Source organism: Talpa occidentalis, unplaced genomic scaffold, assembly GCF_014898055.3.
Source record: "Talpa occidentalis isolate TD23 unplaced genomic scaffold, MPIMG_talOcc4v2.1 talOcc4.11, whole genome shotgun sequence".
Classification (NCBI taxonomy): Eukaryota; Metazoa; Chordata; class Mammalia; order Eulipotyphla; family Talpidae; genus Talpa; species Talpa occidentalis.
This window is the reverse complement of record NW_023601104.1, coordinates 70087655-70105443: the sequence shown is the minus strand read 5'-3', so window position 1 is coordinate 70105443 and position 17789 is coordinate 70087655. Positions and strand designations below refer to the sequence as shown.

General features: G+C 37.7%; 1 protein-coding gene and 1 long non-coding RNA gene across 5 annotated transcripts in view; one reads left to right on the top strand and one right to left on the bottom strand.

The window, feature by feature from the left end:
* The first annotated feature begins 11 nt into the window (after positions 1 to 11).
* Positions 12 to 4042, top strand: LOC129145095 (uncharacterized). The gene is made up of 3 exons (XR_008550153.1): positions 12 to 51; positions 3475 to 3622; positions 3771 to 4042. It is a non-coding gene; the product is annotated as an uncharacterized LOC129145095 (long non-coding RNA).
* Positions 4043 to 4764: 722 nt separating this feature from the next.
* Positions 4765 to 17789, bottom strand: part of SYT16 (synaptotagmin 16) — a 228157-nt gene continuing 215132 nt past the window's right edge. For 2 of the 4 annotated variants that reach the window (XM_054690927.1, XM_037503474.2), the window contains exon 7: positions 4765 to 16340. In XM_054690927.1, coding sequence (XP_054546902.1) covers positions 16027 to 16340 — 314 coding nt within the window. In that variant the 3' untranslated portion in view covers positions 4765 to 16026. The remainder of the gene's footprint in view (positions 16341 to 17789) is intronic. The other 2 variants (XM_054690933.1, XM_054690931.1) reach the window with 2 other exon arrangements.

Here is a 17789-nt window from a genome sequence, read left to right as displayed (position 1 = left end):
GCGTTGCTAGGAGGCGATGACGCCCCTCCGCAGCTCAGGAGCAACTTTCCTGTAGGTCGGGTGCGCTAGCGGGGGCTGCTGGGAGCGAGGTTTGAGAGCGGGAACCTGGAAGGATTGGCGAACAAAGAGTCCCAAATAAGGGGGTCCTGTGCTCACCCCTAAGTTGGGTCCCTAAGAGCGGGAAGCTGGGGGTAGGTGAGCGCTGCGGCTCTCTCCTGGGCAGCCTGAGCGGGGGCAAAGTCTATTGCTGTAGCCCCTGGCTAGGAGTTCCCTGTTGGAGGTTGAATTTGAGGACAGGAGTGGGGTGGGTGGCACTTCGAATAGCTGTGGAAGCAGTAAGACTTGGCCTGTGCCTTTTAGACTCCAAGACTTTTGCTAGGATGGTCTTGCCTTAGGACAGGGCTCTGATGAGTGGAGATGCAGGAGGGTACCTGTGACCTGGGGTGAGGCAGAGCCGTGAGGAGTATAGGATCTTCTGTTCTCTGAAACTGTTTTCCCATCAAGTTCCTGTTTGTATCTGCAGGTTTGAGCGGTTGATAGATTTTGAAGGGGAAAATACTAATCCATGAAAACCAGACTAGCATCTAATTTCTCCTGGCACTGTAGCTGCTGATTGTTAGGGTGTCTAAGATTTCGGAAAACTGTCCTTTATTCAATTAGAAAGTCTTCATTTTGATCCAATGGTTAATTAAAACCTCAGGCTAATATGCAAATGTCTTTAAAATAAAAATACACAAAAGTCTTCACAAAGGAGACTGGAAAAGTATGCATGTTTCAGTCATTTACATGTTAGTATAATTTCACTCAAAATATTGTATCATTTCTGATATTTAAGTTATATTTTTATTTTTAACCACTGCTTGTTGTTGCTATTGTTCAATGGGGTGGTTATTTCTGGGAGGGGGAGCTGATGAGGCTATCAATGTGGGTAAAATGGGTAGTCAGTAAACCAAATTTAAAATCGAAAGATGACAAACCTAGTAGAGAAAATTTGCCCAAAGCTATTCTTTAGAGACAATTCTCATTGAAGGAGATACACCACTTGCCTGATCTCTTATGGGGTCAGACCAGGGCCTGGAAGGAAGAGAGCACCCCTGGGATTCAATTAAAAAGAGAAGTTGCTGTCTTCAGAGCCAGGGCAGGCTGCCATGCAAGGTTCATGTTGACTCCAACAGTGGCAGACATTCTGTGAGGCTGAAGGAAATACACAAAGCGGCCCTACAAATCCCAAGGACCCCTGTACTCTCAGGCACCCAGTACCAATTTAGCAATACTGTGACTGAGTTATGACAAATTTAGTTAGCAATTTGCTAATGTTATAAACCCTAAGATTTATAATTTATAATTAAGATTTATAATGCTGAAATCTTGTGTTAATTAGTTTCATTGTGAGTGGGTCTCCTTTCATTATACCTATGTCCATCAAGTCTTCACTTTGTATACATTAAAAACCTTAAAATTTTTTCAATTCTACCTAAATCAAGCTAGGGAAAAAAGTTGATAACTTAAAATCTGCCTGGAAAAAGTAGTAACAAGCCAAGGTAGGTTGAAGATCTGATGGTACAATTTTAACTGTGAGGTATGAAAGGGGACTTTGAGAAAGGTCCACTTCAAAGCTAGGAGATGGTCAAGCCAGAATTACATTGCTGCTACTTCTTATTCAAAGTTAGGGAAGAAAGTTGTTGACATCTCAATCCACCTTATCTTTTTGGCTAGTTTATCTCAGGTTTTCCTGTTTGCTCCTAAGGGTCCTGCATGCTGGATGTTTTTCAGTTTCCTTGAATGGGAAAGATTCTCATTTATCTCATATACTTTGTAGATGCTATTTCTTCTTCCTCAACACACCCCTCTTTCACCTGGTTTATTCCTACTCATCCTTCAAGTTTCAGTTTAAATGTGTCTTCCTCTTAATGGCTTCTCCTTGTAATCTCCACTCACTAGATTAAACAACTAATTACAGTCCCCAATCAACCTGCTGACTCCATTTCACATGAATCCTCACACCAGGTTTTACTCCAGTTCCACTTTGTTAATATTGTGTCCCCAGCACCTAGCACACAGTGCCTAGTAAATCAAAAGCTTAGTGAGTGGATGGAGCATGGGAGTAGGTGGAGCCCCCCTACCTGGCTCGATGTCCCTCTTCTCACCTTAGCCATGTAACTGTCAGTGAAATTACACAGGCCTTGGGTGCAGTCACTAGTTGCTGTTTTGTAATCAAGTAGAGGAGAGGACAAAAGTCTATTATCCAGATAATTTTCTGCCCATAATGAGATATTATGTTGATGCAGCAATGTCTGTCCCTTCTCAAAGCATCTTATAAAGGTCAGGACTTGGATTTTAAGTACAATGAGAAATAACCTAACAGTCCTTTATATATTTTCCTCATTTCCTTTCTCTCCCTGGAGGCGTTTGAATTCTCTGAACTCACCTTTCATATTTCCTTAAAATACTCCTCCTCTTCAGGTGAAAAGCAACCTCCATTGTTAAGTGTTTCATCTCTATGGAACAACAATAACAAAATATTTATTTATAAAAACACTAGCTAACTTGACTAATATGGGTAGCACTTACAGTATACTTTAGTGGAACAGATGAGAAAATCTTCTTTGTTGTTGTCAATATAATTCACCAAATAATTGCCAAATCCCTCTTTGTCTGGGACAACCCTCAAGGAAAAGACATTTGAAGACGTAAATGAAAGGTTTAAGTAATCTCGAAATGAGAACTGTTTGGTGGTAAAGCCAGAAATAGAACATAGGTATGAGTTTAATCTTCCTGGACTATGAATGCAGATATAATTTTATATAAATTCTTCAATTCTCCTTCAAGTGATTAGAGCAAGTCTCTCAAAAAGCAATTTTAGATTTTAAAATTAACTATCAAAATACCATTTAATCTACCTTAGCATTCATCTGAATTCTCATCTCACCAATGAATCTTGTCCCTTGTTGAGACAGCCACAGATGTAATACTAATCCTGTCTCCTGCTTCTTATCTGTTTGCTAAAAAAGAATCAGATGTTTTATTATGTAGTAGAATGCACATTAAAATTCATCAAAACTCTGAATTGTCACTGAAGCTGCTGCTTGAACCATGTCTCTAAATGTCCCTGGAGAAACTCTTGAGAAACTGTAAAGTGACTATGAAGCTTATAAGACACATAATGACATAATGTGATTTGATTCATCAATAAAATGTTAGTCAAGTTAGTTATGATTTTTTTAAATCACTACAAAAGATAAGAACCAGAGTCATAAATGGTTGTCTCAATAATTTTAACATTTAAAGATGGCTAAGTCTCTTTTGAAGCAATGTCAGAAGATAGCAATCATTTGTCAAGTTTTCGGTTCTGCAGATGGTTTATTCTAAGATTAAAATACTGGAAAATCTGTTCCCTCGGCAATATTGTGCTTTGCTCATTTATATTATCTGCTTTGGTGTCTTCAATATGTTACATGTGTACATATTTACTAGTGCACATCCACATGTGGAAATGCTCAACCTTGCTCAGGCTCCCAGCTCAAAGCTCTTGGGGGTGCCCTTGGAAACGTAAAGTCAAATGATCTTCATTTCTAATAGCAGCTGTCCTTCTCATGAAAGTGTGGAGATGCTGTGGACTAAGGTGAGCAATTACTACAAGTCTTAATTGGTCCATAATGTTGTAATGCCACCACTGAGTGTTAAGAACTTAAACACCAAATGAGCTTGCAAGTTAGCAAATTCTTAAGTAATCACTACTACTACAACATTTGATTTTTTTTTTTTTTCAGTGAATGTGTTAGATACTACCTGGGAGGTACTCAAACAACTGATGCATTTTTCTATACATACAAATAAACTACAATTCCCAGCCTTCTTAAAGCGGATTTATGTTATTAGTTCTGGACAATGGAATCGAACAGAAATGAACATGGCCACCTCTAAGCCCAACTCAAACACACATTTGATCCTTATGTCTTTTCTTCTTCCTTCATTTGCATAGCAAAATATTTCTTCAGCGTCACTAAGGCTGGGCTTCAATCCCTAAGATGCTAAGAAAGAAAGCAGCATGAGCAAAAATAGATTATGGAGAAATAAACCTTTTTGTGCTCTCACTGATATTTAGGATTGTTTATTATAGCAGTATTATTACCTCAACTAATAAGCAACTAGTAGACAAACATGATAAAAATGGATTTTCCCAGGAACAAAATTTTTCTGATTTGTTTCTGAGGCATGTCAGTCATTTGTTTACTGCTATGAAGGCCTCTGATTAGAGCCCCTGTTCTCTCTACTGCCTCCTGCATCTCTGCCATATAAACTTGTTAGAACTGGGTGGACATAGAAGGGAAAGACCCTGACAATTCTCAGTGATGAGTTATTATATACACTTAAGTGCACAAATACTGACATTTTTTGCCTTCTCAGAACACTTTTCAGATGTGATTTAGTTATTTCAAATGATATTTATAGTCACATGGCTCCTTACTTGTCCAATATTCTTATTTTAAATTCAACATTTAAGCTAGCATTGGAGTTGATTTGTATACGTGTCCACCATGAAAGCCTATGACATCCTAAAACCAAAATAATTTAGCTGGATCATAAATATAATACTTCAAGTTCTAACATCTATGTCTGTAGTTGGTATGGTTTTGGAGTTAATGGGTTTTGTATATACTAAAATAAGCAATATCATTTGAGCCCATAAAATTTGCATGTTGATGCTACAAAACTGTATCTTTTTTTAACATAAAAAATTTCACACATATACATATAAGCCATCTGCTTAAACTTTATTGATAAAACCAGTAGCAGCAGTTTTACAAAAAGGAATGATTTTCAGCTTCAAACTACCATGAGTTCAGTTGCAGTAGACATTTTGTACAAACTGGGACTAATGCTTCTTCTATGTTTCTGTTTTAAACAAAAAGCAATTAGAATGTATCCTCATGCATTTAAATATCTAATACAGAAATAGTTTTTAGGCTGCATAAAATATGCTTCCAACATCACTGTGAGACCGAACTGCCTTAAGCGTTATTTGCACAAGAAAAACAGTATAATTTTTCTAATCATGTACTTATTCTTTATCACAGGTAAACAACTTTTTATGTTCTAACATAGTTTCAAAGGGTTTTTCTAACAGGAGTTTATTTCACTGACTTGCCCAGTTAAAACACAAGACATAACAGTGCAACAGTGACACACTGAAACCAGCATTATGAAATTTTGAACATTACAAAAGGTAGAGAGGTACTCTGGATTTTAAGTGTAACAATTTAAAAATTTTCCAAACCTTTTCCCACATGCTGATTAGTTACTGGTAAAAGTAATTTTAGAAACAGGTTGGCCATTGCATTTTATAGCTGTTTGCTCTGATAACAGCAAGAAGATACATTCATGCTTCTTAAAGAGGAGACAGCAGAAGTCAGTAAGTCATATGGCGAGAAACACAAGGACACTTCCATGAAATGCTCTGGAGATTTTCAGAAGTTGCTTTAAAAAAAAAAAAAAAAAAAAAGGCTCAACTCTTTGGAGGAGGCTTTATGTTTCTTTCTTGAATCTCTGGACCACCCAGGGATTCCCTGCTGGAAAACTTGCAAGGAAGAAATAGACAGCAACCAGGCCTGCAAATGCCCAGGAAGCAGTGGGAGAGGTTTGGGAAGCTCCTACCTTACACTTGACAAATCTGACCTTGAACAATGATTTTGCCCAAGAATGACTTCTAGTGACTTAGAAATCTGAAGAACAACTGGGTTTTATACTAAACCATGTTACATTGAGCTGTCTGCACAAGTGAAATTCATAAAACTGCTGACCACCTTCACAACCACCAAAAATTCAGAACAGTCAAGTACACATAAATAACTCATTAAAGTAAACATAGAATACAAAAAGTACAGGTTTGCAATATTAATAATTCCCAGCATCCAGCTGTGATTAGAACAGAAGTACAAATCACGCTCCTCGGTAAAAACAGGATGCTCCATGTAGGGTAAGATTTCCCCAAAATAGTTACATATGTTCAAAATGAATGAATCATTCACATTTACATTTTTTTCATGCAAGTTCTTCAAGGACACCCATCAAAAGTTGAGATAAAAAGGAGAACCAATAAAATATTTTAAAACAACAGAGTTGCACACAGTATGCATATGGTGGAACATAAATGTGTGAATGCGAACAACTGTTTCGGATGCCATATGAAGACCAAAAAATCAAGAAAGAGTCAGATTTATCTTGCACTGTGAACACAAAATATTGCTATGAAATCTTGGATGTACCTTGAAAATGATTTTTTAAGTCTCTGCTTTTTTTTTTCTGTGAGATAATAAATGGTACTCAGGAAGAAAATGATTATGAGAAAAATCACTTAAGAGGGAAGGGATGGAAAAGATAGATTCTTCAAAAGAAGAATAATAATGGAGACTGAAAGGCCTTTTGGGGGGTGAGATACATTTTACCAATACTGTATTAAAATCCTACTTTATGAAAAAAAAATGCTATTCAATGTAATATTTCTCTTGTACTCAAAGTTAATTTATTCTAAAGAAGAAAGGTATGTGTTCAACTCAAGGACTGGAAAGCCTGCTGAAAAGATGGATTTGTAATTTGTTCTATGGTTGGGGGGTCTGAACAAAAGAATTAAAACCTATCTTCACAGAGACAAAAATGACATTCCAAATGTAACTTTTAGTCAAATTACTGATGTATGAATAAAGCACAATGGTTGGCAAAGACCTGAAAGTGTGGATTCCTTTCCTACAGTAACATAAAGAACTGACTTGATTTTAACATAAAAATAATTAAATACCTTTAAGTCCTCAAAAACTCTTCTGCAAAATGTTTTCCCATCTGTTACCTTGTCATACCTATGACCTTGGTACAAAATGGATGCAAAATAAAGGCCTGAAGAACCTGTGACTTGACATTCATTTTAGAACTAATTAGGGGAAGACCTGTTACTAGACTATCAGCCTCATTAATTCTCATTTAAACCAATATTTTTTTCCACAGCCATACACTCATCTCTGCAGTAATGCTAGGTACCACAGGTCACTGCAGCTATAACACAAAAGGCAGTCAGTCCACATATAAATGTCAACAATTTTACTGCATCTTGCTCATCCTCATTCACCCAAAGTGACTACCAACACTGTCCCTCCAACATCCACACTTGCTCATTTAGTCTGCGCATTGTCATGGGTCATCCTTCCATTTATAATGTAGAGTTGCTGTATGACCCACATGCTTAGACACCACTTTCAGTTTATTTGTACAATTAATTGGCTATGACAGTGTGTGATCACAAAGCTTCCTTTCTTTTGGCACCAGCGGTAAATGTAAAGTCACATACACTAGTAACAGAAGGTGGTTTTCTATCATGAATCAGTAATAACATAATTAGCACTTTTTAATCAATGTATATTTAAATCATTTTTCCACAAGAGATAACACTATAGAGTTGCTAAATTTGGAGATCATCATCACATGGCCATCAGAACTTTGTTGAGATTCCAACAGAGAGGGGGAAAGCTTAGATAGGTTAACATAAATTATGAAAGACTGTGCTAGTTCACATGAATATTCCACTCAAATGTAAAACCAGTCCAGTATCATAGGTGGAACTGACTCCAGATTGGAAGCTGCTAAATTATAGTTGATGAATCATATCAATTAATCCATCTGTTTTTCTTGAGAATATGCACATTGAAAAACATACCATAGCAATTAAAACTAGAAATAAGACAGATAATAAACTGATACATTCAGACAATGGGACATTATTCAATGCTAAAAACAAATGAGCTATCGAACCATGAAAAGACAAGGAGAAGCCAATCTGAAAAATCTATATTCTATATGATTCCAACCATATGACATTCTGAAAAAGGCAAAACTATGGAAACAATAAAAAGATCACTGGTTGCCAAGGATTATGGGGTGGGGGAATGAAGATGGAGAGTGCAGAGGGCTTGGGGTAATGATCACCAAGAGTGAGCCCTAATGCAAACGATGGACTTCGGGTGATAATGATGTCACCATTGTGGGTTCATCAAGCTCCCACCCAGATGTCAAGTCAATGGTGTGGGGAAATGAAGGGGTGCAAGTCAGGGCACTGGGACTAGAAGGCAACACTCAATATTTTCTGCTTATTTTGATTGTGAACCTAATCATTGTTTATTTACTTTTTGAAGAGTAAATAGATCCCAAAGATCATGATGCTTTTTCCTGAAAATGGAAGTCAAATCTTACTCCCATAAACATTGCTGCAGAAATGTTTCAGTCACAGTAAAGTATGCAAGTACTAATTCCTATTCACTAACAAAACAATAATCTGCAATAAAATTAAAATTTTTAATTCTGGAAATGACTTTCTACTTTGTAATAATAAAATTTAATTTGTAGCTGCATTAGGATGATGCACAGTAAAAGACCATGTTATCATTTGGTGTAGCTGTGACTTAAAGATTATCACGCCACACAAGGAAATAGGGAAAAATTAGTCAGCTTTACCTACGGTGCTAGTTATAGGGTTTTCACAAGGAAATTCTTGAGACATATGACACCCTAGAATTGATTCTAGTATACAGAATAACAAGTGGAAATACTGTTCACTTAATATACATGTTCCTCACCATCAGAGTTTTGTTTGGGTAGTCATTCACTTCGCTACCTTTTCCCAGATATCAAGGGCTTTACCACATACAAGATGTGAACTTTATTATTAGGTGCCATCCACCAGGCAACACTAAAGGGATGTCTTCAGTAAAAAATGTTAGGTCACAGAAGATTCTGACTTAACTTACATGGATTGAGATGTGTTCCATAGATATTTGATATAGGTTATTACAATGACAAGAATTATAAGCATTAAATCTATTGGGAAAAACTCCTGTTATCTCCTATTATAAACTTGAAATAATTAAGAGTTAGATTCAAACTGATTTAAAATTGAGACTAGAAAAGAATTAGAATTCCATCCCCCAGGTAAAGACACTCCTGATAGTGATGTTAAGTCATTCTTTAGGGATATTAGTTTATAATATCTAAGACAACGTTTAATCAAGAGGAATAGAGGGGTAAGCAGGCATTTTTGTTCATACCATCACCCCTTTACCTGCTAACTACTGTCTCCAGTTCACTCTTTCTAAAGCAAAAGGCATTCCAACCACTAAAACACAGAGCTTATAAAAATTGTATCATGCTTGTTTGTACAGATCTAATATTCCAGGATCTAACTTACTGCTTTGCAAAAGCCATTCAACATTCAATAATAAAAGTAGAAAATAGTAAGTACCTAGCTTCTACTTCATGCTAGAACTCCTTTCATCACTAGGATGGTGGCTGCCATTCTTCCCTCAGACATTAGACATACCCATTTATTTTGAAGAGAAGTATAGACTGACACAGTATATTTCTTAAGGAAAGGCAAAATAATAACTTCTAATTTCCTTAAGTTCATTTCCTTTCAATTCTGGGGAAAGAGACCATTACAAAATATATTGACCCAAAAATAATTTAAGGGATAATAAAAGACCTTATTCTTTACCTGCAGCTTTTATCAGAATCTAGTTGCTGTTGTTGTTTTTAAAGGACTATTAAGAAACAAAAATGGTGTTGACCTCAAAGTATGTTATTCATCTGCTATTCTCCAGGCCCTAGCCTAGATTCTGGGATATAACATACTTGATGTCTTTTGAATAAGTAAATTTTGTATAAAGGCAATTTTAAAAAACAAGTAAATATTTAAGTGGAAAATGAAGCAAACAAAAACAATGCATAAATAAGGGGGTACCAAATGGGAAAGCAGCCTTATCTTCTGGAAGGTAGAATTGGGAGGACAGTGGCTCAAAGGCATGAAGTGAGAACTCCCATTGAGACACCTGCAGGCAGCCACGAGTGAGCACTGGAGAGCAGTTAGATATATTAAGCAGTGGTTTTATTCTAAGAACATCCACACACCTCCACAACGGCCTCGGAGTTCGTTCTATAAAGCCTCAAGCTGTTTCACAGGTTCCAGAGTGACTATAAATACAGCTGATTATTGTCTATGTGTCTAGGATCCTGCTTTGTGACCCAAGGGAAACAAAAGCAGTGAAAGCACCATAGGAGAGGAAATTCACTTGGAGCCCGCGGGCATCCCCAAAGTCACCGAAACATAGCCGTTCCGGGCTCCCCAGGGAAAGCCTTCTGTGATGAAGAGAATAATCAACGTGGAAAAAAAGTCTAACAGGGAAGAGAAGAGGCCTAACCTTTGACTATTGATCCTGTTTGTGGGTTACATACACATTACACTTAGAAGAAATTTTATGAGTTATCTTCCTGGGAGGTCTCCTTTTCTCCTTTACACAGAGCCCACACCTCGTGCACACTTTTCTATTTTAAAAGACTTCCATGGGGACAATTCTGTGATCTCCCATGGCAATTCCCCCCTTCCAGGTGACCAAGCCTCACTTTAAGTGCCAGGCTTCTGACACACTCTCTCCAATAAGTGCAACCAATATGTTTCACCTCCCAATAACCCATAACAAGGAACTGCACTTTTTATGGCATGTAATTAGACTAATTTAACAATTGTTGGTAAGCATTGCTGTTTGTACTATGATGACTAACTGCTTCAATGTGTAGTCACAGCCCTGCAGAAAGATTTTAAATCCTCTGCTGACCCAAATAGCCTGGGGCTCAACACAAAGAATACCAATGGCTACATTCTGAGTTAATGCAAAACCACCATCATACAATTCTTGTTATATCTAAGTTAAGCCCTCCTGACTTGATCTAGGAAGAAGCTGGGATTCTGTTCACAAGATGAAGAGGAGGAGAGAGCCAACCTCTTGGTAAGCATGCTCTTCACTCTTGATGATTGTCACAAGAAATCACTCCACTCCTTCACAATCCTTTAATTTCTTTCCATGTTGAATTAGTCCAATGAAAACTCCTAGTTAAGTGACTATTCCCCAATTTTTCATGTTTCTCTTGATTTTGGAAGCCAGGAACTTGAGTCAGCATTGCGGCAATGTTGGGAATGTACCCTCACGCCTCCCCACCCCACAGGAAGCACCCACTGGTGCCCAGCACCTGGCTACAGTCAACTTGAGGCAGTTGGTTGCCATCCACTTCTCCAAATCGAATGTCTGCAAGATTTTTCCTAATTCTCAGGAAATGCTCCCATTTCCTCAAGGGTTGAATACTTAAGAGGAACTGAGCATGCTTTCTTCTAGTTCTTAAAAATCTATTTTTGAAAAGAAGTATCAGCTCTGACAGAAGTTCTTTCATGTTAACCTCTTAAGGGAAACAGTGATAAATAACTGGTCCAGAACAGAACTTTCCAGTCTAGTAGATAAGTTTTGATAGCTATATTATTAGATATTTAAAACTTTTTGCCTGCGAGGACATAATGAGAATATGTGATACAGACCCTATATAATGTTATGTTTCTTAAAAGTGCCACAGAAGTGTACCTTTTCAAATCAAAGTTTAAATAACTACTCAAGTTGGCATCTGGACCAGCTCTTAGTGGGAACAGGTGTTCTGCTCATGGATGAATAGTAGAGAAGAGCTGGGGCTGAGGAAAACCCTCTATCAAGAGGTGTACACCAGCACCCCTCTAAATGAAGGGAAGAAAAGACACATATTTGGCTATTGGGATGTACTGACTCAGTTTCCTCCACATGCCTGGCTTTTCTCTGTTTAGATTGCCCCTCCAAAAAAAACTTCCTTCCTTTACAAAATCAGAGTAGTTTCATGAGCTTGTCCTTTTTAAGGTATCTGGAAATAGTTTCTGCTTTTCATTGGAAAGAGAAGCAAAGCTTCAATGATTTTTTCTTTTTTTAACCATGATTGTGAGGGACAATATTAAACGCTTATGATATACCAGGGTCTATGCTGTTATTTCCTCAATGTCTTCTTTAAAATAAAAACTAAAAACCTTATGAGGTAGGCATTATTTTCATTTTCCAGTTCAAGAAACAGGGACACAGACTGACTTATTTTCTTAAGGCCACACAGTGAGCCGAGCTCCATCCAAACCCAGACTCAGACCGCAACAGCCTGTGCCAACCTCTCCAAGCCATGTTAGAGCAGTTTCATTTCTGCCATCTGTAAAGATTTTCCAGAATTCCACAAGTGTGAAAAGAGGACAGCTACTCAACCTGAAATGTCTTCCACTTATTAATTACTCTTCTGGGATACATGCTGGCAGTTGCTACAAGTATCCAGGTACTTATCTGTTCTCTAATCCTTCCATGCACACACTATGTGATTTTTTTATAGTTTTGTTTAGCTTTTTACTTTAGAAACAACTGAATTATTTTTTAATAAAAATGCTTTAGCCATCTCAGGATTATCTTTCATTTACTTTTATTGAGGACAAGATAGAATGGAATATCTTTTAGCCACAGTTCCCTCAAAGGTAAAAAAAAAAAAGTATTACAAGTATTTTCTAGTCCTGCTTTTTATTATTAAAGTATTTGCCTCTTCTTGGCTTTATGTCATCTACAAATAATGCTTTCCTGCTCACATTTCCAATCTTAATGTGCGGTGTCCTGTCCTGCAAAAGGGCCACCAGACTTGGGGGAAAGTAGGGGTCAGTGTCCATACTGAGACATTAATGTAATTAATTCATTGGCCATCAGAGAAACACTGTCAGTTAGCCTGGTGGTAGTTTTTCCTTAATTAACACTTTACTTGCAAAGAGTTTTGGTTCGTAGAGAAGACCATTTAGTAAAGCGAGGATGTAAAGCACAGTGGTTGATCAAGACTATGATTGACCAATAATAATAATTTGCAAAATATTGTGAAAGTTACAAGTTACAAAGGCAGAGGCTGTGTTTCAGCCTTGCTGTGACACCTAGTATGACAGAGAATATCAACAACTGAGGTCATTCAGCTACAGTCTTTGAAGGAGGAGCAGGGTGAATGGTGCGGAAAGTGAACGACAACGCAGCGCTACCCGCGGTTCCTCTTGCCATCGTGGTGAGGATTCTTTCTCAAATTGTATGCAGGTAGAATGCCAAGCAAAATAGATGCAAAGGAATTACAAATTCTGTTAAGAAAGGCAAGAGTTCCTCTCCCAGTTATGCAATATCAGCAAAAGCAGGGTCCAAAACAAACGTGCGTCACACTGGGAGCCAGCGAAGGAGACAGAATTGAGAGCAGGTGCCAGGCTGCCTGGTGAATGGCCCATTTAACAAATCAACAATAGCGAGAGGGGGTCAGGAGCACAAGAGCCGCCACTGGGATTGGTGAAACCAGCACTTGTGAATTCAGTGTAAACCCATGCCAGGAAAGAAGGCACACTATAAAGCAGAGTCCCATAAACCTAGCACATTATTTACCTTCCACAATATTAGTTAAAAAGCATTCTCTTCAGGAAAATCCATGGAGAGAACCACACAAGCAACAAACCTGGGTGCTCCTTCAATTTCCAATGTCCCTGTGAGGTATTATTTATTAGCTAGATAAAACAGACAAAACAGTCCTTTCACTGCAGATCCAACTAATTATCTTTCATAACTCCTTTGAAAAGCAAATGTAGATATAAAAGCGTGAGTGAAAAACATGTTAAATGCATTGCATCTAGACTTTGCCAAGAAAATAAGGGAGTTTAAGTGCACAAAACTCAGAGATCTCACTAAACCAGAACCTGAAATTAATGTAAAAACATTCAGCTTCATATTTTAATGTCTCTTGTCATTAGCATTTTATATTTATACCATCAGTTTTAAGGAATATGATGATGCCCATTCAAGATGCACATGCCTCCTCCATGGCGAGTAGCAAGTATCCCTTCCCTTTAAAATGCTGCACATCCCTGTAAAACTATTATAAGCAGACTACTAGAAAGCAGATCAAACACACAAGGATACTGTCCACATGCCAGCCAAATACCCTGAAAGATGGGTGGGTTAGGGCAGCAGGAAATGAAGCACAGGTGATTCTTCGGTACATGGGAGTCAAGGAGTGCAGAACAGCATAGATGGGGAAAATATGAGGGAGGACCCAGGGCTGTCCAATATATGCAGCTTTTTTTCAGATGTAAATTTTTATGTGAATGCTGCTTTTATGTTACTGCATAAAGGAAAGCATCACACGGCTGCTCTGTTTCCCTTTAAACACAGGCGCATAAAGGGAGTAAGGATGTGAAAAGCCAACTCTTTGTGCCACGATTTCATCAATCGCACTCAGTTCTACTTGAGGACACAGTCACACTGCGAAGACCACTCAGCAGTTCATGGATATCATGTCAGAGAAGCACTTTGAGGTCTTCCAGGGGCAGGTAGAGCAAAAACCTAAAGGAGCATGGTTTTATTACTTATTCCCAATAACTGAAGTGTTATCTATAAAACCTCCATGCCCTGAAAAATTATGAATTGATTTTGCTCATTCTGATTCTTGCATATGAAAGCAATTCTTTCAAAAGTTAGAATTAGAAATCATAGTAGAGTTACCCTGCGCCCTTGTCTGGTCTTGTCAGGATAACCATTCCACACTGTATGGAATAAATATGCTCCTCAAATGTTACAGCCTACGTTTACAATCTGACAGAATGAAGAGATGAGGAGGAGTTATGCGTTTTTGACTGTACACATCCATCACTATCTATCACTCTTCCCACAGACAGCAGAAAGTCAACAATGAAACAGAAAAGCTAAAAATAAGTGACTGAGCCATTGCTCAGGGACCTGTACATGGAGCAGTGTCACACATACACATGCTCCTTCCCTTTTAAAAAAAAAAAAAAATCACTGCCCATTTAAAGTAATTAAAATTATGGACTCAGCTCTAACAAAAAGAAAAAAATCATGCATTGCACAAATATGTAAAAGTTGGTTAGAAGTAAAATTTCATGCTCATAACCATGTAAGCCCAGTGTTCTGAAGGGCAAAAGCCCAGAATGGAAGTAGTGGCTGATAGATGTCCCCATGAGAAATGACAATTAGAGGCACTTCCAATGCTCAAAGGAGAAGGTAGTGTCATTCCGTACAAGCTGAAAATATTTCTTCATTCACAGGTATTATATCATGTTTATTTCTAAGAGTTAATCAAATCAATATTTATTAAAGACCCACTGTGTACAATATACTACACTCTACTGATGAAAAAATATTGCATAAAAAGAGTATGGTTCACATGCAGGAGTACATTCAAAATATGAGCCTCATCATTCAATATAGAAAAAGTATCTCAAAGAACACTAGATTCAGAAAAATCAATAAATCCATGACATAGATTTTTTGGTTTTCTTCTCATTCTGTAATAATTTAAGAAAAAACAGCATAAAAACCTTAAAAGTTACAACTTCAAAATCTTACATATTCAAAAGGAGACAGTCATCTCTCAACAGTATTTGTTAAACTCCATTTTAGCTTCAAAAAGATTCATCTAATCAAATCTCATAGGAAATCACAACATATAAGTGAGACAAACAAAGAGGTATTTAATTAATGCAATTTGTTTTTTGAGTGCAAATTTATAACATTATTTGTTAGGTAAATAAATGAGTGCATTTTTTGATAAAGAGAAAAAATGAAGTAGGGTATTATTAATGGTAATCACATTCTTCTATGAGCCTGGACATCTGATTCATTTCTGTATTTAAGAATTCTTTGCACATATAATTAAAGTCTGATTCACACAAATAAATGGCTGCAAATAGTAACATTTAAAAGCTCCCTGAAAATCTCAGGGTACTCTCCAAGTGAACAGAGACAGCAGGAGAAGCTTCATTCCATAGCCTGAACCAAAACTCCATAACTTATGAACACAAACTAACTCATCATCACTGTTCACAACTATGGTAACATTTTCCATAGAATATACTTGACTATGTATGCATGGTTGTTTTTTTTTTATTACAACAATTAAGCCCAAATCAAACTTTTGAGAAATTTAAGTTATCTCCAAGAATGTCCTAGGAGCTAGTAGACTCCAATGCCTATTTGAAAACCTGACTTTAAAAAGTATGTGCTGAGTCAGCATCAGTTGTTGACAACATGAGCCACCAGGGTGCATGGAGATCACAAATACCTGTTAGCACACCTAGGACTCAAGCAAGGCGTGCCATCTGCAGATCTGCTGACCTTTGGTCTCCTTCATTTCTTCCCAGTGGTCTTGTTCCTCCTCTCCACTACTGTTTTGGCCAAGAGCAATCCAACCAATCATCTCTTTACGCTTCATAGTACGCCTGTTATAAATGGAAATCATCAATGTGACATCAGAGAGCTGGAAAAGAGCCACCTGGAAAACAAAGGTCTCCTTGTAGACAGGATTGGGCTGAGCACGTCGGATGGATGTCTTGCAGCGGGACATCTCTTGACCCACAGAATTGAGTAGAAAGAGTTTTCCGTATGTATCTAAGAAAAAACAGTGTAAATGAGAAATCATTGATGCTTTCTGTTTTGCTAGTTTAGTCATTATATTTATATGGGTAGATTTTTCTCCTCTTTAGTGTACCACTTAAGCCTGTACTTGCTGTAGGACTAACACATCTTATCTGAGTTATTAAGGAAAAGGGTTATTACCTTGATGCTAAATGATTCATGTGACTTACTACTGGGCCTCTTGATAACATTCATTAGAAATTCAACATGGGGCCTGCTTGGTGGCACAAGGGGTTAAGCACAGCACTGTGAAGCTAAGCACAGCACTGTGAAGCTGTAGGCAGCCTCTGTAGCATGAGTTTGATCCCCAGCCAGGGAGTCCATATGGTGCAGCAGACCCCTCCTGTCTTGCCTGCTGCTCTCCTCAGCAATGCATTTCAGTCAGTCTGCCTGTTCTGTTCCCCACTCTGTCTCTGGTGAATCCTCTCATCCCCCATATCTCTGGCCTGTACCCCAGTTCTTGTATGCACAAATAATCATTAAAAAAAGAAAAAGAATTCAACATGGACGAAGCTAGTAGGCATATGTGCAATGGTGTTTGTTGACATGCATAGTTCTTCATCCATATTTAATTTACATAACAAGATAAATGTATACATTTTGCTCTATGTTTGTTTTCTCTCTTCATAGTCAAATTTCTGTTTTATCTCTGGGTGAAAGAGTCTTCTGACTCCCAATGTACTCTTCGCACCATATCAACTACTTAAAGATGACTACCAAATCTGGCTTCAGTGTCAACTACTAAATCTATATTTCTGCCTGAAGTTCTCTCACAAGCTCAAGATTTAACTGAATATATTTCTTTGCCCCATCTCACTTGCAATATGTTTCCGACTCTTAAAAACTTGCTGCTCTAGTGCTCCCCACCTCTGTGAATGGTAGAATCATTCATTAAATATCCCAAATTAGAAATCCAAACTATATTTTTGTTAAGACTTGCTTCCTCACCCAGTCCAGCCATTCAATCACCAAGTTCTGTTGATCTACTTCCTAAGTATCTCCCAAATCCTCCTGCTTCTTTCCATCCCCAATGTACTTGACTATCATAAACACCTCTCACTTGCATCACTGCAAGTTTCATCTTCAAACTCCAGTCACTAGATTACCCAATCTCAGTCAGAGAGCCTTATGAAATATAGTCCTAGTCATGTCACTCAACCTAAAAATAAATTGAAGTCTTCAGTACTTCCCATTAGTCTCAGGATAAAAACAAAATTATTCAGTACAGATAACATACTCTGACCCTCTTTATTTCCCAGCCTCATTGGGAAATAAACAGTTTTGCCACCTTTGCCTTGATGCACTGCACCCCATTACCCTAGACGAATTACCTTCATCCCTTCAATTCACCCTTGTTCTCTCTCCCTTTCACTTCTGCACAAGATATAGAGCCCTTCTATCCCAAATGATATCAACCTTCAT